Source organism: Nicotiana sylvestris, chromosome 12, assembly GCF_000393655.2.
Source record: "Nicotiana sylvestris chromosome 12, ASM39365v2, whole genome shotgun sequence".
In the NCBI taxonomy this organism is placed as follows: Eukaryota; Viridiplantae; Streptophyta; class Magnoliopsida; order Solanales; family Solanaceae; genus Nicotiana; species Nicotiana sylvestris.
Window position 1 is genome coordinate 135,990,165 of NC_091068.1, and position 21,473 is coordinate 136,011,637.

General features: G+C 40.3%; 1 protein-coding gene across 1 annotated transcript; it reads left to right on the forward strand.

Annotated features, from left to right (window-relative positions):
• Nucleotides 1–14,005: 14,005 nt before the first annotated feature.
• On the forward strand, nucleotides 14,006–15,490 carry LOC138883794 (uncharacterized). The gene is made up of 3 exons (XM_070164507.1): nucleotides 14,006–14,194; nucleotides 14,288–14,480; nucleotides 14,910–15,490. The coding sequence occupies exons 1-3, from the start codon at nucleotides 14,006–14,008 to the stop codon at nucleotides 15,488–15,490; spliced, it is 963 nt and encodes a 320-aa protein (XP_070020608.1).
• Nucleotides 15,491–21,473: the final 5,983 nt, after the last annotated feature.

Genomic DNA, 21,473 nt, shown 5'->3' on the forward strand with positions numbered 1-21,473 from the left:
GTGCCAAAAATTGATGTCGCCCAAACTCACATCATAAATATAAGTTATGAGGCGGTCGAAGCAATAATAAAAACCCTACACAAGTCGGGATCGAATCCACAGGGAGTTAGATATTGGATTAGGTATACCTGGCATGACTCTACGATGTTCCCCAAATTACACTTCCACATTTTCAATTGTTGTTTCTACTTCTACTTATAAGCTATTGATTGTAATTGTAGAGCTAAGAGACAATATTTTTGGTTTTGGATGTTTTTCAAGTTATGAAAGATCTAGGGTTGCAACTTCCGCCTAGTTGGTTACCTAACGGATTTAGAGCTTTAGGGCATATTTGGTTGATCGGGATAAAATATAGCAATCACACTCAATTACTCACTCTGTACCTCTCGATAGTTTGAGTGATTTGCCCTATTTGGCTTTCTCAAGTTCAAACGGATATTTCACAAAGCAAGTGATATATACTCTAGTAGGGTCTTACTATCTCTAGGTTCGACCCTTTAATTGGGGCTATCAATTTCTTGAGTTCACCCCAATTCCTAGTTAGTCAAGTTTTCCTAGTTAGTCAAATAGGCATGAATCAATATTTGCAACCATCAATTCTTAAATCAATAAGAACTAGGCTAGATATAATAAACTCAATCATAAATAAGCCTTAAATCAATTACCCATTAAGTACCCATACTAGGGTTGGGTCACAACCCTAGCTAAGGGTTTAGCTACTCATGGAAAATAAAGAAATTAAAAAAGAAACTTAGATATAATTCATAATAGTTGATTAAGGGAAGAAAATCTAATGTTTAAAAGCTAATCTAGTACAATGTTACCCAATACAGTAAATAAAAATAGCTCAGGTGCTCCCGACTTACAAAACTTAACCTAAAAATGAGAAAACATTCTATTTATACTAAACAGAAAATATCTGAAAAAATTGTCCCTGCAAAGGTTGTGCGGTCCGTGTGTTGAGATTGACTGGTCAATTGGGCTTCTTGCGGTTGCAAAAAATTGGAATGCGTTCACACTTCATTTAACTGTGTGGAACGCACTTTTCTGAGTGTGGATGGACACTTGAACTTGGACTAGAGCTGGCCTTCATTTTCCGGACCGCAAATTTATGAGTGCGGCCACATTTCTTCAATCTTCCAGAAACATGGCTCTCTGGTTTACCTCTTCTATAGACCACACAATTATGAATGCGGCCGCACTTGGCATCTTGCGGCCACACAAAAATAGTGTGGTCCGCACATCTTCAATATCCCAACATGTAAGTTCTCTGAAGCTTGTTTTCTGCGGCCTCACAATAAGTGTGCCTTCTGCACTTTGTGAGGAAATTCCATTAGTGCTCCTTCATAGTTTGCAGCCGCACACAATGTAGTGTGGTTTGCATTATGGTCCTTTTTGCCTTGTTTTGTTCCTTGTCCAATTTTTCCTCCTTTTTAAGTTGATTTTCACTTCTTTGGCTCGTTTTCCAATATTCCTACAAGAAATCACATTTCATTAGTTTTCGGGAATACCTTTAAGCATTTTTGAGCTAAAATACAAGTGAAAGAGAGCAAATAAACAGTCAAAGTCCCTGCTTATCACAGAGCTCTTACATTCAGTGTTATCCCCATGGCCATTCATGAAATAGGGAATGGACATAGTTGTCCCTCTACCACCAGCCCTGGAGGGATAAGATTTCTTTTAATTTCAAATGATTACTTCACTAAATTTGTTGAAGCAGGTCCTTACCAAAATCGGTAAGCACAAAGTGATGGACTCTATATGGGACCACATAATCTGTCGGCTCAAAATACCGAAGGAAATTACTTGTGACAACGGGCTACAGTTCATAGGCTAAAAAGTCATAAAATTGTTGGAAGATTTGAAAATCAAAAGGATTACATCTTCACTGTACCATCCGAGTGCTAACGGACAAGCGGAATCAAAAAATAAGGTGATTATCCAGAGCCTTCAAAAGAAGCTATAAGCTTCCAAAGGCAAATGGACCGAAGAGCTATCGGGAGTTCGATGGGCGTACCAAACAACAGTGATGTCAAGCACGAGAGAAACACCTTTCTCTCTCGTATATGGTGCAGAAGTTGTGATACCGGTGGAAGTAGGGGAACCAACCCTAAGGTTTTCCTATTCAAACGAAGAAGCAAGGTTTTCCTAATCAAACGAAGAAGCAAACAATAAAGCATTGTTGGTGAGACTGGACTTGCTAGACAAACACAAGGACTGAGCGTATGTGAGGATGGTGGCCTAAAAGCAAAGGATGGAAAGATAGTATAATCAGAGGGCCAACCTCTTTTACTTCAAAGTATGAGACTTGGTTTTGATAAAGGTGACTCAAAGCACTCGAAAAGTCAACACTAGAAAGCTGGGTCCAATATGGGAAGGTCCTTACTGGTTTTTAACTGTTACCGGTAAAATATCGTACGAATTAGAGAATCAAGATGGTGTCAAGTTGCCCAGTAATTGGAACATGACTCACCTCAAAAGGTACTACTGCTGATGGATCCTATCAATACTGAAAGTATATGCTGCACTCTTTTTCCCTTTGACCGATTTTTGTCCCAATCAGGTTTTCTAGCATGGTTTTTAACGAGGTAGCAAGGTAAAGCATACTACGAAAGGAGCATCATCGATAAGAATAATACCTTTAAATAAAAAGTCATTGAAATCTTCACATCTATGATAAACTACTATAGCGATGGTTAAATAATCTTTGACTCAATGGCAAACCGTTGATCGAAAGCAAAGTTTGTCGACGAACCAAAGACTATTTAACCATTCACAAGTTTTTTCCATCAATGAAGCAAGACTTTCAGTGTTCCAATTCGCATATTTCACATTCGAACACTGGGGGAATAGTATAAGATACGACAACAAGAATTCCATGAAAACTAGGGATTGCTAGCAAATGAATGCTAGTGTACTTTTAAAGATACGAGGAACAAAACAATGTCCTTTTGTTTTTATCTTATTTCTTATCTAAATGATGAGTTGATTTTATCATTTAAAAGTTAATAGAAACTTCAAATGCCTGTGCCGGAATGAACATGAGACATCCCCTTCAAGAGCACCGTAAATATAAGAGGGCCCTCTCTTATGAAACCCTCATAGTAAAGGTTGATTCTGGAAGAATTTATGTCCGGAATCAAGAGCTATTGAATGAAAATATACCCGAAGCTTTAATTAATTCAACACAAAAGGAATATATTTTTCACAACACTTAAACAAAAAATTCTTTATTTATCAAAGTGACAAACTCAGTGAAAAGTTTGGCATAATTACAAGATATAAAAAAAGGGGGGAGAAGTTAAATGTCATCGCCGCCAGAACTCGAAGGGAGAGATGGGTCTATTTTATTCGGTCGAAAGAGACGGATCTACTACGGGTTTGGGGTCTGGACCTTTATCATAATTTTTCTTCAATCTCCCATTCAGTTCCGGAGTATTCGGAACCGATGCTCAAAGAGTCGTTTGCAGCGAGCCGAGCAGGAAGATTTTCTCGAGCAGTTAGCTCTAGTTCTCGGGCCTTGACGATTCAATCATCAATGTCGACGATGCCCGTTTTGGCCTCTTTCAATATTTTCCTACTCATATGATATATAGCATAAGTCTTTTCAAATACGAGGGAATCCTCTTGGTACAGGAGAATTGCTTTAAATCTATCAACTTTTCTATGAAGTATGTCACTTTCGGATCTCATGTTGCCGAGGCAAGAATCAAGCTAAATAGCTGTAGATAAATGGATCCGATTTTGCTCTATGATTCTTTTAAACATCTCCTCTTTGTTGTCCCTCTTCTCCTCGGCAACATTGGCTTCCTCGATTTTGGAGGTCATCTCTGCTTTCAGGTTATTTATTTGATCCTCCGAGGCCGACTCGTGCTCGGTAGCAGTAAGCACATCATCATGTAACTCGGCCCACTTAGTCTTGGACTCTTGAAGCTTTTCCTAAAATTGAGCAGCTTCTTGACTATGGGCCATTTTCTCTTTCTCACTCTGCAACCAATCCTCGAGCTCGCCCATCTCCGCAGCCTTTACCTCAAGAACCGGGAGGCACGCAACAAGTTGGTTCCTTTAGGCCAATAGTTAATCTCGCTCGGAAGCGAGTCCTTTCTTATCGAGGATCAATTTCTGCAGACCTTCAAAAGTAAGAACGTTGGCCTGTACAAGAAAATATCAAGGTTAGGATTTCATTATAGCAGGTAAATGGAAAAGAAGTGATAAGAAAACAAGTATGGTATAACTGCCACATTATGCATGCCGTTATTTAACAAGCATTCTCCCGAAAGGGAGTGCATTTTCTTCAAATTCTTTTCTGAAGCCAGCGGCTTTAGATAGTTTGTAAGCTCCACCGACTTAGACAATAGATGACACTCCTTCTAAATCAAAAGAGTAGCATTTCTCATCCCTCGAGGATTTGGGGAAGGGGGTGAATAATTGTGCCCCAAATTTCCATGGCCAGGAGACTAGGGAGGGGAAGCACCCCTTTCTCGAACATATGTTGCATGAGGAGGAAACTGCAGTTGGTTCTGGTGGCGAAGTTGGGGCTGGTGTTGAGGGGCGTGAAGTTGTTGGCACGGAAGGATGAGAAGCAGTTGTGACAGGGGAAGTGTTGATTGTTGTTTGCTCAGTGGTCAAAGGCAGAAAAAGCCCAAGGTTCGAATTCCTTGGACCGAAGGCAGCAATAGGGATTGGAAAGTGAGAATAGGTGTTATCCACCAAGTCCATCTTGCCCAAAAGTGCTTGGGTTTCTCCTGCAGATGGGTTTTGATGTTCTCCCGGCTGAGCATCCGGTTAAGCTGATGAAGATATTTTACTCCTGATGGGAAGCCTCCCAACACTAGTTTCCCATTCATCATCGAGGACCTTTGTATCTATGGCTAGCTCAGTCATTGTTTACTTTATCTTTTTCCTTTAGGCCCTAGCTGAGGAAGAGCATTATCTTTTTTGTTACTTGTTCTCAAGCTGGGGACTCCGAGAAGAGTCACCCTCATCGAAATCAGGTCCACAGGCACTTCTTCAAGCGAGGGCACTTTGCACCCTCATGGCCTCTTTGGGGTCAGCTAGGACGTCGACCTCAAGGCAGGTGACAGAGCCTTGCGAAAGCCCTGAATCGAACAAAAAGTGGAGTTAGAATCTTTTTTATGAAGTTACCTATGTTCGTACAAAAATAAAAGGAAGAAGAACTTGGATTATCGTGTTTTTTGGCCTTCCATCTATATTTGAGGGCAATCTCCTTCCATCGGCAGGATTCGGGTGATGTGATTTCTAGAATTTTCTGAACCCATTGGTCCACACCTTGAACTCGTGGTGGTTCCCATCGGGTAACTGGAACAAAAGAAACAAGAAGATCATCAACAACATAAAATAATCTTTTCACTAAGGAAGGAAATGAATCAAGAACTTACAGAAATAATTCCACGACTTGGGAAAAGACGGAGTTGTGGCCGGGATGATGTCCCTGGTAGCGATGATGACGAATTGCTCCATCTATTCGCAATTATCATCTTCCACGCTGGTGAATAGCATGGTGGCCACATTTGCTGAAATTTATTACTCCCCCACAAAAATATTTGGGAGAATAAAGATTCATCATGTGTGCAAGGGCTAGGGTTTCCTCGGTCTCCATGCACAGTTGGCGAAGGCAAACCACCATTCGCCATATAGTATAGGCCTACTTGTGCTAAGTAGACCCAGTACCGGTGGCAAAAATTTAAAATTATGGGGTCAAGCCCTTCATCCGACCCCAGGGAGAATGGGCTCAAGGTAAATGGATACACATTGACATACGTAAAACCCTCCTTGGTAAAAGTAACCTGCTCTATCATGTTCGGAGTAAGGATTTTAAGATTAGGGTTATTGCAGTCCTCCTCTAGACAAGGAATACTAGAATAACGAATGGAGTAGGGATATCTAGTAATAGCTCATGTACGTGAGGATGCAGAAGGGGCCTTCTCTTAGAAGTCACTAGCAGTACTAAGGTCTTTTGGTATGATGGTGCTTACAATGGGAGGTTCAGAATTGACATAACTTTCTTTGTTCCTGTTTCTCTTTGGTCCTCCACCGAAGAGAAGACCAAAGTTTTCAAAAAGGGCAATTAAAGAAGCCATGTTAATAATGGGTCAGAAAAAACTTTTGTTAAGAACGTTGAAGGAGATGGAAAACTTTCTAAGCAAATGCAGAGTAAGTGTAGAGGAGAAGGACTTATGAAAACTAAAAATTTGAAAGTAAAGAAGTAAAGTAATAAGTAGAAGTAAAAATATAGAAAGCAAGAATTGTGGTCATGATTACCTTGAAAATTGGCGAAAATATTTTTTTAATCATGGGGCAACACGTATTCGGGAAATTAAATGAAAGAAGAAATGCGCCCTTTCAAGCGTCAAAGACCATTCAAAACATTCCCGCAAAGAAAAGGGTCTTCACCAACTTTCCGATAACACAAAGATATGTCACAGGAAAGCATGGGGACTATATGTATATGATAAACTAGTTTATAATAAATGTTGGAATGATAGCATGACAGGTGAAATCGAAGACAGGTAAAAGGCAAGTCAAGCAACATTCAGTACCGGATACGGCAGCTGCAATCGATATCGGGTAGATCTTCAAGACCTTTTTTATTGATTGAAGCCCTAATTCATGGTCTTTCTAAATTCTTTATCTTGTTCGTTAGTCTGCTAATATCTCCTAAAAGTAACGAATATTTAATTTTTTTTTCCAAATACGAAGAGAACTCTATTCTCCTTCATAACAGCAAGTAAAAAGTTCAAATTGCAAGTTAGTCATCCTTTTTGTTCCTCCATGTAGAAAACTTTATTCTTTTAGACTCAAGTTACTTGTGCTTGTAAGTAGCGTATAATAGATTGTTTTGACTAGTTTTTAGTAGGAATGGATCACATCTTATATATATATTACATATTTATAGTTTTCTTCAATTTTTATGTAATTTTACTTGTTTATAAATATTTACTGTAAGTATATTATTTTATAAAATATTAAAAAGTAAATACTTATGGGCTTATGCCCCTGCCTCGGTGCTTACGTCTCGCTGAATCATATGTAAAATGTCTCGCCTTACGCTCACGCCTTTTAAAATACTGGCCGTAACAACTCAGTCATCAAAATACAATCCTGAATATGGTGTCACAAGTGCACGAGCTACTAGAATAATACAGATAAAGGTCTGAATGAAAGTAAAGCTATCTGAAAGAAAATACACAACTAGGATAAATTAGAAGGGGACTTCAGGACTGTGAATGCCGAGCAACTGTACCTCAAGTCTCTATACCGATAGTCAACCCGACCAATCTACTTACCACCACTAGGACAGACTGCAAAATCTGCACAAAAAGTGCAGAATGTAGTGTGAGTACAACTGACCTCATGTACTTTGTAAGTGTTGAGCGTAACCTCGACGAAGTAGCGAATAGGCTAAGGTAGATCACTTATAATAACCTGTGCGCAGTATAAAATAATAACAGAAAAGGAAAATGAGAAAACGAGATAAGGCAATCAACTCATGAAAATAGCTCAATCCTCAAAGAAAACCCAATAAATACCAGAAATACCAATCCGTAGAGTCTTGTACGAAAGTACAGAAGCCAACACAATATAATAAGGAATAGAAAACACATAAACTATTGTGGTGCGCAACCCGATCCCACTGTACAACACGATTCTCCCTTATTCCACCATGTAAATATTAACATTAATAAATAAATATATGTTGTGGTGCTACTCGATCCTACCATACAATCAGAGTCAATATTATAATACCCCCTTATTTCACCATATGAATCAACCCTGATTTCACATGTTACGGTGCACAACCCGATCCCACTATATCAATATAATTCTCCCTTATTTCATCATATCAATCCACCCTTATTTTAACTGTTGTGGTGTGTAACCCGATCCCACCGTATCAATACAAATAAATCAATAAGTGCAATCAATTTAACAACTCAAATCACAAGAATCTCTACGATTAACGAATATGAAAGCTACAAATCAAGAAGGAATCTCGTACCAAATCATGAAAGGCTACAATTAATATTGAACAACAAGACAAGCCAAATACAAGACAGTTAAAGGGCACAAGTAAGACAATTAAGGCAGGTATCAACCAAGCATAAGACCAAGGAAGAAATTATCATTTTTAATGCGAGAATAATAAATGACAAGCAGCAAATAGGAAGCAATTAAAGCATGTAACAATCAAGACATGGAATGACATAATTAATGAAATACGGGTAGACATGGAAACAAGTAATTGACAGCGTATATACACTTGTCACCTCGCATATATGCCGCTACACATGAAATGCATATAGCATATAGCTCAAGGGTTCCTAATTCCTTTAAATCAAGGTTAGACCAAATACTTACCTCACTCCGCAAGCAACTCAAAAATTCAACCACGGCCTTGCCTTTCGAATATGCCTCTACCCCAACCAAATCTATAAATTATTTACCAAATGATTCAAAATAAGTCTTAAATACTACTCACGAATAAAAGAGGTTCAATTTTGGTCATTATTAAAAAGTCAACCCCTGGGTTTGCTTGGTCAAAATCTGAGATTTGGACCAAAACCCGATTACCCATTTACCCCCCGAGCCCAGTTATGTAATTTGTTTCGAAATTTGACCTCAATTCGAAGTCTAAATTCCAAATTTATAAAAATCTATAATTCTACCCAAATTCCTTATTTCTACCATGAAAATCCTAGATTTATGATAATAGGCTAGATTCATGTAATTTGGCGACTGTTTATGCCCCAGCTTGACTATGTTTCACTGTTCTAGCATAGTTAAATGATGATAAATTGGCTCTAATTTTGAATTTCATGTGTTGCAAGAGCTAGTTGCGCTTATGAGGACTTAGGACTATGTTTGGAGCTAAATCGAAGTAAGGGAAGCCCTCGGAGCTGAGTACGTTGAAAGAAGAGAGAAAAGAAGAGCTGAAATGATGATCAGTTTAGTGCGCCCACTAGCTCGCCCACTAGCGCGACTGTGCTAGCCCAGGAATTTGATGTAGAATTCTATGCCATATGCACGGTCATTAGCGCGACCGCGCTAGTGCAGTTCGGAAAAATATAATGCAGGGGTAAACTTGGAAGTTCGAGGGTAATTCCACTTAACCTATAAGAGGTCTAGCTCGCCCAAAGGGACATTATTAAGGTTTTTAGACTGAACTGGAGGCAAGAACAAGTGTGAGAAGAGCAATCAACCATTAGAGTTTTTCAATCTTCTTTTTGTTATCTTTATTAGCACATTATAAATACTTTTGTGGTTTTATCTTGCTTTGTTATGGGTATCAAAATATTTAGTCTAAGGTTTTGATGGAGCCTATTGAAGGATGAACTTTGTGTTATGTTAATATAGTTTGCCCGGTTTAATCTCTATTTTTTTCAACTACGTTCTTGTTGTAGTTAATTGATAGGATCCTCAATTAGCTGTGCCTATTTAGTATGTATTACTCGAGAGAGAGTGCATATTTAGGTAATTGTTGAACAACACCACTCCCAAAGTATATTAGGTATTAATAACTGAGGGTTTAAAGGCGGGATTAGGGATAACGAAGTCTTGGGTGCGATCTAAAGTGAGTTGTAATAAAGGCCAGCTAGCGTAACTCGGGAGAGTGCGTCTAGTAAATTGTCATGATTACTTGGGAGAGATTTATGGTAATAACATTGCTCATGATCAATAGAGATGATTAGGCAAATCTATGCGAAACATAACAAGAAGGGATTCCATCAATAGGGGAAATCATAACCTTAGATCCTTCTCTTATTTGTTTACAACTCAATCATAGTTAGCTGTTAGTTTACTTGATTTTATTCAGTTATAGTTAGTTAAACCATCACCAATTGTTATTTAAATATCTAGGAAGTTGATTAGAAAGAATTTAGTGAGTCTAACAAAAGTAATTGGTAGGTTAATTCTCTGAGGATTCGATTCTGGGCTAAATACTCGGATCATATTTGCAGCGACCGCTTAGTCCTTTTTATATGGCGTAGTTGGGCGTGATCAAATTTTGGCGTCATTGCTGGGGAATTAACAGTGTTATCAATTACAGTTGAAAGAAATACAAAAAATTTTAGTGTAGTCAGTTTTCTTTATTTTCAATCTCTGCATTGAAATTTTAACATTTGTTGACTTGGTTGTACAGGTACATGCCTAGAAACTCATCGAGAACTGGTGAAGTATTTGAAGCGTTATCAGATCCCGAGAAAGTTTTCAAGGCCTTGAATCAGGCCAACCAAAAAAACAAACAACAACAATCAACTGAACAACTCGAACCAGACATGGGGATAATTAGTTAGACCCAGCTGCGCCATTAGCGCCAGTGGAACCTCTTGTGCCAGAGGCTGCTCTATATGACTGGGCACAACCCACAGTAGAGAATTTGGCCACGGTGATATTAGTCCCGCAGATACAGGCTGAGTCATTTCAAATCACGAACAACATGCTGCACTTGTTGCAAAACAAGGGACTTTTCTCGGGATCATACATTGAAGATCCTCAACAGCACTTGAAAAGTTTTCTGCCAATCTACAAAACTCAAAGGCAGACCAATGTAACTTAGGAAGCAATAAAGTTGTTGTTGTTTCCATTTTCAGTGACAGGAGCTGCCCAGACTTGGATAAACTCGCTCCCCATTAATTCCATAACGACTTGGGAGGAGTTAGTCAATCAATTTGTGAATAAGTTTCATCCACCCAACAAGACTGTTCAGCAAATTGATGAAATTTTAAGCTTCAAACAGAAATCAATGGAGACACTGCAAGAAATGTGGGAACGAATCAATGGGATGTTGTTTATATGTCCGCACCATGGTATTCCAGATCAGATGTTGGGGCAGCAGTTTTACATGGGTTTGACAGATAGCATGAAGTCTAATGTTGATGCTTCAGCTGGTGGAGCATTCTTGAGCAAAACATGGAGAGAAATCCAAAGCCTGCTTGACAAGATGGCACAGAATTCCGGGTGGACAACTAGGAATGCACCTATCAGTCCAGTAGTTCACTCAATGCCCTTAGATCCATCCAACACTCTTGTTAAAAATATGGCCACATTAATAACACAGATGAGTATACTCACCAAAAAGGTGTAAGAGACAAGGCAGAAGCAGCAGGTACACATTGTTGATACTACCAATAGGGGTTATGCACATCTTGCATTAGTCAGCCAGTTGGTAACCAATGGAATGCAGAAAGTGATCATCATCATTACCCTGAGGACATAAATTATGTGTCTAATTATGGGGACCAGAGACAGGGTGGTCAGAATTGGGGCCAACAGAATCAGCCATACAGGCTAGTCCAGCCACAGCTCAACAATGGAAATGTGGGAGGTATGTAACCTCACAATAATATGGCACCTTACCAAAGGCCACAGGTATATAACGATCAAAATCAGCAACAGGGTTATCATCCTCCTCAGCAGCAATATGGTAGAAGACAAGAAGATGGGTTTACTAGACTTGAGGCAATGATACAGCAGGTTATTGGGTCAAATGCAAAAATAAGTGAAAGGGTAGATGCAAATGAGTCAGCTATAAAGAATATTGAAATGCATATGGTCCAGATTTCAATGTCTTTGAATAATCGTCCTCATAGGACATTGCTTGCAGACACTCAAATAAATCCAAAAGATCAAGGCCCGAAGCAGCTGATGATAGTGAGTCTACGTAATGGCAGAGACTTAGACTTGGAGTAAGACAAGGCTCGAGAAAGCAGACAAGTTGAGACATTTGTACCAGTGCCCATTGAGCTAGATGATGCAACAAAACTGATAGAGGTAATAGTATAAACTACCTAGGAAGAAACCAACACACATATTGGGGCTGAGAAAAAAGGTGAGACAGCCCAGGAACCGATAGTTGAGGTGGTGTCTGACAAATAAAATACCCAAATCATTGGGAAGAAGAGACCTCTAACACCATTCCCACAGAGGCTGGCCAAGTACCAGAAAGAGGAACAATACAAGAAATTCTTGGAGATGTTGAAACAAATCCAAGTAAATATTCCATTAATTGATGCGTTGAAGAAGATGCCTGGTTATGCAAAAATGATGAAGGACTTGATGTCCCAAAAATTCGATTTCCAAGACTTGGCCATAGTGACTCTTACTCAGACCTGCAGTGTTGTGGTGACTAGACCAGTTGCTGAGAAGTTGTCTGACCCAGGGAGTTTCACAATTCCCTGCACCATTGGTAACTTTGCTTTTGCCAAAGCATTTTGTGATTTTGGGGCTAGCATAAATCTTATGCCACTGGTGATCTATAAGAGGTTGGGGATTGGAAGAGCTAAACCCACTTTTATGTTATTGCAGCTGGCTGACAGGATCGGGAAAAGACCCTCTGGTATCTTGGATGATGTGTTCATTCAGGTAGGGAAATTTGTGTTCCCTGCAGATTTTGTGATTCTAGATTGTAAGGTGGATGAAGAAATTCCCATAATTTTAGGAAGGTCGTTCTTGGCCACAGGGAGAGCTCTCATTGATTGTGAAATTGGGGAGCTCAAGATGAGGTTGAACGATGAGGAGATAACATTCATTGTGCAGAAATCTATGATGCGACCAAGTGAATTCACCAATTGTTCTCTTATTGATGTCGTGGATGTAATCGTAGAAGCAGATGATGAGATATTGACTATTGAGGACCCTCTTGCTGCATGTCTGGTGAATTTAGATGAGGTGAATGGGGAAGAATTGGCATAATAGGTGTTGGGTTTAGAGGGCAGAGGGTTTTTAGATAGAACACTTCAATTCGAACCCCTGCACTTAGATAACAAAGAAACTCCTCCAGCCAAGTCATCCATAGAAGAACCACCAAAGTTGGAGTTGAAGCCACTGCCCGCCCATCTCAGGTATGAGTTCCTAGGAACTAACTCCACATTACCTATTATTATCTCATCTATTTTGTTAGATGTGCAGGCACAACAACTTTTGCAGGTACTCAAGGAGTGCAAGACTGCCATTGGGTGGACCATGGCAGATATTAAGGGGATCAGCTCGGTATATTGTATGCACAAAATTTTGCTGGAAGATGGGCACAAACCTTCTAGGGAGCACCAAAGAAGGTTGAACCCCAACATAAAGGAAGTGGTGAAAAAAGAGGTGATTAAGTGGTTTAATGCGGGAATCATTTTCCCCATCTCTGACAGCAACTGGGTTAGCTCGATGCAATGTGTTCCTAAGAAGGTTGGTATGACTGTGGTCAAAAATGATAATAATGAGCTGATATCTACAAGAATCGTCACAGGTTGGAGAATTTGCATGGACTACAGGAAATTAAATCTGGCCACCTGGAAAGACCAATTCCCATTTCCCTTCATTGATCAGATGCTTGACAGACTGGCAGGGAGGTCTCACTTTTGTTTTCTGGATGGGTACTCAGGGTACAATCAAATCTCCATTGCACCAGAGGACAGAGAGAAGACCTCCTTCACATGCCCATATGGCATTTATGCTTTTCGGAGGTTCCCTTTTGGCCTATGCAATGCACCCGCCACATTCTAAAGGTACATGATGGCCATATTCACTGACATGGTCGAAGACATAATGGAGGTGTTCATGGACGATTTCTCAGTGGTGGGAAACTCATTCGACGGGTGCCTTATAAATCTGACCCGAGTGTTGAAAATATGTATTGACACTAACCTGGTACTTAATTGGAAGAAGTGCCATTTCATGGTATGATAGGGCATAGTCTTGGGACACCGGGTATCAAGTAAGGGAATCGAGGTGGATCATGCTAAAATTGACGTGATAGCAAAGCTGCCACCCCCCTTCAGTCAAGGCAATCAGAAGCTTCCTCGGGCATGTCGGCTTTTATCGGAGATTCATAAGGGACTTCTCAAAAATTGTCAACCCTCTCTGTAAGTTGTTAGAAAAAGATCACCCTTTCTTGTTTTCTAATGATTGCAGGGTAGCATTCGAGGAGTTAAAAAAGAGGCTAGTCACAGCACCCATCATTGTTGCCCCCGACTGGGAGCAACCATTCGAACTCATGTGTGATGCCAGTGACTATGCACTGGGGGCACTGCTGGGACAGCAGAAAGACAAGCTAATGCACCCAATCTACTATGCTAGTAGAACACTAAGTGAAGCCCAACTGAACTACACTGTGACTGAAAAGGAGATGTTGGATGTGATGTTTGCATTCGACAAGTTCAAATCATACCTGATTGGCTCTAAGGTAATTGTATATACTGATCATGTAGCTCTCAGGTACTTGATTGAGAAGAAGGAGTCCAAACCACGCCTGATTTGTTAGGTGTTGTTACTGCAGGAGTTCGACCTCAAAATTCGTGATCGTAAGAGCACAAAAATCCAAGTCGCTGATCATCTATCACGACTTGAAGGAGCTGAAAACTCAGTTGAGGTTGAAGATATTCTGGAAACCTTTCCAGACGAGCAGCTACTCACTACAAGCCTTGAGGAAGTGCCATGGTATGCAGACTTTGCAAATTACCTGGCAAGCGGTATAGTTCCCTATGACCTTTCCTCTAGGCCAAAGAAAAAGTTTTATTGTGACTGCCGCATGTATTATTGGGATGAACCTTATCTATTTCGAATATGTGTTGACAATATGATCCAGAGGTGTGTCCTCAAGATAGAACAATCTTCTGCTTTGCAGGCATGTCACGCATCGACGTATGGTAGGCATTTTGGATGAGTTAGGACGGCAGTGAAAGTGCTAGAAGTCGGGTTCTACTGGCCAATAGTGTTTAAGGATGCACATCAATGGGTGAAGGGTTGTATTGAATATCAGCAAACTGGGAACATTTCCCCTCGTCGTGAGATGCCCATGAACCCAATTCAAGAGGTTGATGTATTCGATGTCTAGGGGATAGACTTCATGGGCCCCTTCGTCAGCTCCTTTGGCAATAAGTACATACTTGTTGCTGTAGATTACGTGTCCAAATGGGTGGAACCTGCAGCACTTCCCACCAATGATGCAAGAGTGGTGGTGGGGTTTTTGAAGAAGAATATATTCACCCGTTTTGGGACCCCGAGGGCTATTATCAGCTACAGAGGCACTCACTTCTGCAATCGAGCCTTCGAGAAATTGTTAGCAAAGTACGATGTACGCCATAAGGTGGCAACCCCATATCATCCTCAGACCAGTGGACAGGTCGAAGTGTCTAATAGAGAGATAAAGAGTGTATTGACCAAGACTGTGAATGCCATAAGAACTGGTTGGGCGAAGAAGCTAGATGATGTACTCTGGGCCTACAGAACTACGTTCAAAACACCAATTGGTATGTCACCATACATGTTGGTATTCGCGAAGGCCTGTCACTTGCCAGTGGAACTAGAACATAGAGTTTGGTGGGCAATGAAACAACTGAATCTGGACATTGAGGCTACGGGGACAACTAGAGTCACAGAATTACATGAGCTCGATGAGTTCCGATATCTTGCTTTTGAGAGCACAAGGTTGTACAAGGAAAGAATGAAGAGGTTGCACAACAAGAACATTATTGAGTGAAATTTCAATCCCGGAGACATGGTATTGCTTTATAACTCAAGATTAAGGCTATTTCCCGGAAAACTCAAGTAACGATGGTCTGGACCATTTCAAGTGGTCGAAGTATTCACCTCAGGTGCCGTAGAGATTACCTCAGAGAAAGACTTTCATACATTTAGAGTCAATTGGCAGAGATTGAAACTATATGTGGGCATGAATGAACCAAAGGAAGTGCCAGAGATCCACCTGACTAAACCTCAGAGGTTGAGCGAGCCTTAAATGCACTTATCTGCATCTTGCCACGACGTTAAATTAGGCGCTGCATAGGAGGCAACCCATTGATTTGTTGTAATCGTCGTGCCACGACATTAACTAAGGCGCTAGTTGGGAGGCAACCCAATGATAGTTAGTAGTTGTTAATTTTGAGTTTGGGAAGTACTAACCAATGCAGGTGAGCTTGGGCAGGTGATAAGTCCATCGGACGCGGAAAGAACAGGTGAAAAAAATGAAACAAATTCGTGTCCAGGAGTGTGCCCGCGCTACAGGTCGCGCATATGGACAAACATTCTGCCTCGTCTCTCAAACACTAGTGAGACCGCGCTATGGCCGTGCTACTGCTCGCTCTAGAAGATCAACCGTGCTAGTGGCCGCACATATGGAAGTACACTGTCTGCACTAGCGCAGCCGCGCTCGTACCACGCTACGACCGCGCTAGTCCCGCCTGGTTAAGTCGTTGTTTTATTTTTTTAACCTTTATGTTGTATGTTATTTTTATTAAGTGTTATTCCCCCTTCCCCCATCTAATTACCTCCCCCTCCCCCTCTTCACTAACCTCCTTCACATATTCCCCATGCTCATAATTCCCCCAACCCTAACCACTTTTCTTCTTCAAATTTCATCTTCTTCCAACTCCCTTTTCTCCAAATTCCCCAAGGTTCAAGAACAACAACCCCCCCCCCCACTCTTCTTCACTTCTCACCATCTCCTCTCACTACAGGTATGGTTTCTTTTTTTGCCAATTTCTTTTTTTTCAGATTTTTGATTTTAATTTTTTTTATGTAGTAGTTTTTTTCTTTTCTTTTCTTAAGTAGAAATTTGTAGTGTATGTTGTACTAATTGTGGGTGGTAATATTGGTGGAGTTTTATCTTAACTTAGTGGGTGAAATTGGGGAAATTGTGGTGTTATTGGGGTTGCAACATGTTTGAAATGAAGGTGAATAGATAACGCCTGCAAGGTGTTTGTTTAAATGCTTCAGTACATATAATTGAGTAATTGTGACCAATTGTGCGAGTGAAGTCTGAGTAATCGCATTGAGTCACATTTTTTTGGGATGTGTTAATGTTATTCCTTTTCCAGGTACTATGGCTCCATCTAGGAAACGCTGTATGACAGGTACCTCTTCCAGCAATTAAGCTGGATTGTCCAGGGCGCGCGGGTCAGCTCCCGCTCGTCCCTTTGATAGTAGCAGGTTTTTGTCTGCCAAGGCTCAGGATCGCTTTGCGGATAAGGCCCTAAAAACCGATACCGGAAAGGGGCATAGATATAGGGTTAGTCCAGCTGGGCTGCCCTCACTTGTATCATGAGCTGATAAGGCGGTAGCTACAAATCTTCATTGACGAGCCGAACAAGGGAAATGTGATGGTTGTCTGTAAGTTCTACGCCAATGTAAAAGAACATGTGAATGGAGTAGTAACTGTGCGCAGCAAGGCGGTGGATGCCTCTGTTGAGGCTATATGAAGGATATACCAGCTGCCCCCTCTTGTGGATCCATATGAAGACTATTATGAGGGGTATGGCAGATCACACACGCAGTAGGAGATGTTCTTTGAAACAATCTGTGTACCCAGAAAGGAAATTGTCTAGACGAAGTATGGTCAGAAGTTTCACTCTGTGGTGCTAACCTTTGAGGGAAAGTGTTGGTTGTATGTTATCAACAATCGCCTGATCCCGTCTTCCAACACTACAGAGATGAATGGTCCTCGAGCGGCTCTGATTTGGTGCTTTATAAATGGTCACAACTTTGACGTGGCCAAAGTGATTCATGAGGAGATATTCACCTGTTGTCCTGTGAAAAGGTATGAGTTCTTCTTCTTTTCCTTGGTTACTCGACTTTGCCGGGCAGCTCGGGTGCCGGAAAATCTGGATGTGGATGGGCGAGTGCCAAAAGACCACAAGTTCCAAGCAGATAAGATCACTACTGGGAAGAAGTCGATGGCAACGGGTGGTGATGATAGTGGTGAATCTGATGACTCTGAAGAAGATGAGGCTGAGCAGGAGGATGTGTAGGCCGAGCCACAGGCCCATGAGCAAATTGCAGCAGTTGTAGCGCCATCTGGGACTGCAACACCATTTGGGGCTGCTCGGGTTACCCGATTCACAGCTTTGGAGCAGGAGGTTGCTGGATTGCGTACTTAGGTCACTGACTTGGGTACACGTGTTGACGCAATGACTGCCTAGCAGGTGAAATCGGAGAAGAAAATATTGGGCTGGCTGAGAGCTCTGAGTCGTGCTTGCAATTTGAACCCAGACACGGTCTCCGATCAAAAGTGATCTTTCAGGGAAGTTCCCTTACCTCACTGTGCTTTACTTTGTATGCTATGAGGACATGTCTTTCTTTTAAGTATGGGGTGGGGGATACTTCAATGTATGTGTGTATATGTAACAACTTGACTGTTTGATATTTTTCTTGTTTTTCTTGATTGTTTTTGGTGGTTTTGAGTAATAGTCAAATTAGGTAAGTTTAAAGTAGGTAAGTTCACTTGTCCTGACAACGGATCTTTTTCGACGGGGTTCTTGAGGGTCTAAGTCGACGTGAAAAAAAAACAGAAATATGTTGGACTCTTCCTGATGATGGATCTTCTAGACAGTTTTCTTGAGGTAAATAAGTCTAAAAAAAATACCAAAAAGATTTATTTTTTAGGTAGTGTAGTAACTCCCCCTTGGTTTTTCTTTAGGCCACGGTTCTTTTCCAAGGGTTTTGCTTGAACCGAGTATAGTTAGTTTTTGTTTATTTTGTTTCTAGTTTTTAGTTAGTATTGATGGGCTATGAGCTGAAATAGAAAGAGAAACCTTTGGCGTTGATACACCTGAACACAGTAGACACTAGAGTGTAACGCTTAGTCTAAATGGTTGATTCTTGCTAGAGTGCCTTAAATTATATGTTTGTAGCTTACTTGAATACTCAAGCGAGAGTGTCTTGATAAGCCAATCTGATATGAGTCATGTGCCATGTGTGTGTGAGTTATACTATATTCTATGTTATGCATTTGATGCCTAGGACTTGCCCCGTGTGTTTGCAAAGCGAAATAGAAGCTTTATTCAGTCTTAGAAGTGATATAGGCATTTCTTTGTTAAGACAGATATATAAAGTAGACCCACCTAAATGTAATACATCGTAGTTAACCCCATTGAGCCTATAAGCCTGTTTCTTTGGCAACCACATTACGAACCTTACCCAATTGTTTGAACGGCCCATCTGTTTGAACCTTTTTACCTCCCATGAGCACTTGAATGATTATGAAATATGCAAAAGCTAAAGTGTGGGATGGTGGTTTGGTTTTTGAGTGGAACCGTTGAAGTAGAGAAAAGGTGCAGTATTTGGAAAAAGTAAAAGAATAAGCACCACTTAAAAAGAAAGGAAAAAAAAAGAGAATGAGTAAATGTAGTAAGTGATAAGTGGTGACCTAATACAATTGCACCTAATGGAGCGGGATGTTATAAATAGAAGTGTGGTGGAATGTTTGGTTTGACATAAGTATGGTTTTGAAGGTTAATGTGATTGTATTAAAAGTGCTTAGGGAGGTTAGTCACTATATCCAAATATATCCTACCCGTCCCTTAGCCTACATTACAACCAAATGAAGACCTACCTGATCTTAGACTGAATGGGTTCGATTAGTAGAGTAGTACATTACGGGCAAGCCTATGGTACATCTTTGTGGCATGTGAATCTTCTTTTTGAGAGTGAGCGAATTTTATCTATCTTAGTTCGTAATTGATCTTAATATTATTATTTGTGGAACTACTCTCTTGTGTGATGTGAGGGCATGTGATTCACGAAGGAGGTAAGTCTTAACTTTTGTATAGAGTGATTTGAGTAAGTAAGAATATTGCACGGCACGTGAGAGTCGACTTTTGAGGCAAAGATTGTTCACTACTAGATGTAACTTTGGTGATTTGTTCTTGGTGTGATACGTTAGGGGAAAAGCTTAGTGAAGGAACCTTTATAGAGTGTGGTGGATTGCTCGAGGACTAGTAATGATTTAAGTGTAGGGTGTTGATAATAGGCTAGATTCATGTAATTTGGCGACTATTTATGTCCCAGCTTGACTATGTTTCACTGTTCTAGGATAGTTAAATGATGATAAATTGGCTCTAATTGTGAATTTCATGTGTTGCAGGAGCGAGTTGCGCTTATGAGGACTTAGGACTGTGTTTGGAGCTAAACTGAAGCAAGGGAAGCCCTTGGAGCTGAGTACGTTGAAAGAAGAGAGAAAAGAAGAGCTAAAATGATGATCTAGTTTAGCGCGCCCTAGTCTAGTTCAGAAAAATATAATGCAGGGGTAAACTTGGAAGTTCGGGGGTAATTCCACTTAACGTATAAGAGTTCTAGCTCGCCCAAAAGGACATTATTAAGGTTTTTAGACTGAATTAGAGGCAAGAACAAGTGTGAGAAGAGCAATCAACCATTAGAGTTTTTCAATCTTCTCTTTGTTATCTTTATTTGCACATTATGAATACTTTTGTGGTTTTATCTTGCTTTACTATAAGTAGCTAAATATTTAGTCTAGGGTTTTGATGGAACCTATTGAAGGATGAACTTCGTGTTATGTTAATTTAGTTTTCCCGGTTTAATCTCTATTTTTTTCAACTACGTTCTTGTTGTAGTTAATTGATAGGATCCTCAATTAGTTGTGCCTATTTATTATGTCTTACTCAGGAAAGAGTGCATATTTAGGTAATTGTTGAACAACACCACTCCCAAAGTATATGAGGGATCAATAACCGAGGGTTTAAAGGCGGGATTAGGGATAACAAAGCCTTGGGTGCGATCTAAAGTGAGCTGTAATAAAAGCCAGCTAGCGTAACTTAGGAGAGTGCGTCTAGTAAATTGTCGTGATTACTCAGGAGAGATTTACGGTAATAACAGTGCTCATGATTGATAGAGACGATTAGGAAAATCTATGCGAAACATAACAGGAAGGGATTCTATCAATAGGGAAAATCATAACCTTAGATCATTCTCTTATTTGTTTGCAACTCAATCATAGTTAGCTATTTGTTTACGTGCTTTTATTCAGTTATAGTTAGTTAAACCATCACCAATTGTTATTTAAATATCTTGGAAGTTGATTACAAAGAATTTAGTGAGCCTAACAAAAGTAATTGGTAGGTTAATTCTCTGAGGATTCGACTCTGGGATAAATACTCGAATTATATTTGCAGCAACCGTTTAGTCCTTTTTATAAGGCATAATTGGGCGTCATCAATTTATAATGTTGAAAACTTATGAGATGTAATGGGTAATTGAAAAGAAATAGAGTAAAGTTTCTTACCAAAGAATTTAGGAAGAAAGTCTCTTGGGAAAATCGCCTCTAAGGTGTTTAGGGTTGAGAATTTGAAAGAATGAGCTAATTCCCGTTATTCTTAACTTTTGCCTTGGCGCAGATGTCGCAAATGCGACCTAGGGTTCGTAATTGCGAACCCCGTAAATGCGAAAAAGTCCTCGCAAATACGAATAATTCATACCTCTGTTGTCATCGCAAATGCGAATAATTTGTTCGCAAATGCGAACTTGACACTATTGCAAATGCGAGAACCCTAATCCTTGAGCCATGCTGGCAAATGAGATGATGTGATCGCAAATGCGAGATCTGCAGACAAAACCAGAAATAAAAATGCATCAGTTATTCCTCTAAGTCAAAAAACCACTCTAAAGCCTATCCGACACTAATCCGATCCCTCAGGGTTCCAAATCAAACATGCACACAAGCCCCAAAATAT

Excerpts from the sequence above, each read along its gene's own strand:
- LOC138883794 (XM_070164507.1), top strand. The coding sequence starts at position 14,006 with ATGTGTGATGCCAGTGACTATGCACTGGGGGCACTGCTGGGACAGCAG. Across the intron at positions 14,195-14,287 it reads CATACCTGATTGGCTCTAAG|GAGTTCGACCTCAAAATTCG; the intron begins GTAATTGTATAT and ends TTGTTACTGCAG. Across the intron at positions 14,481-14,909 it reads TGCAAATTACCTGGCAAGCG|ATTACGTGTCCAAATGGGTG; the intron begins GTATAGTTCCCT and ends TTGTTGCTGTAG.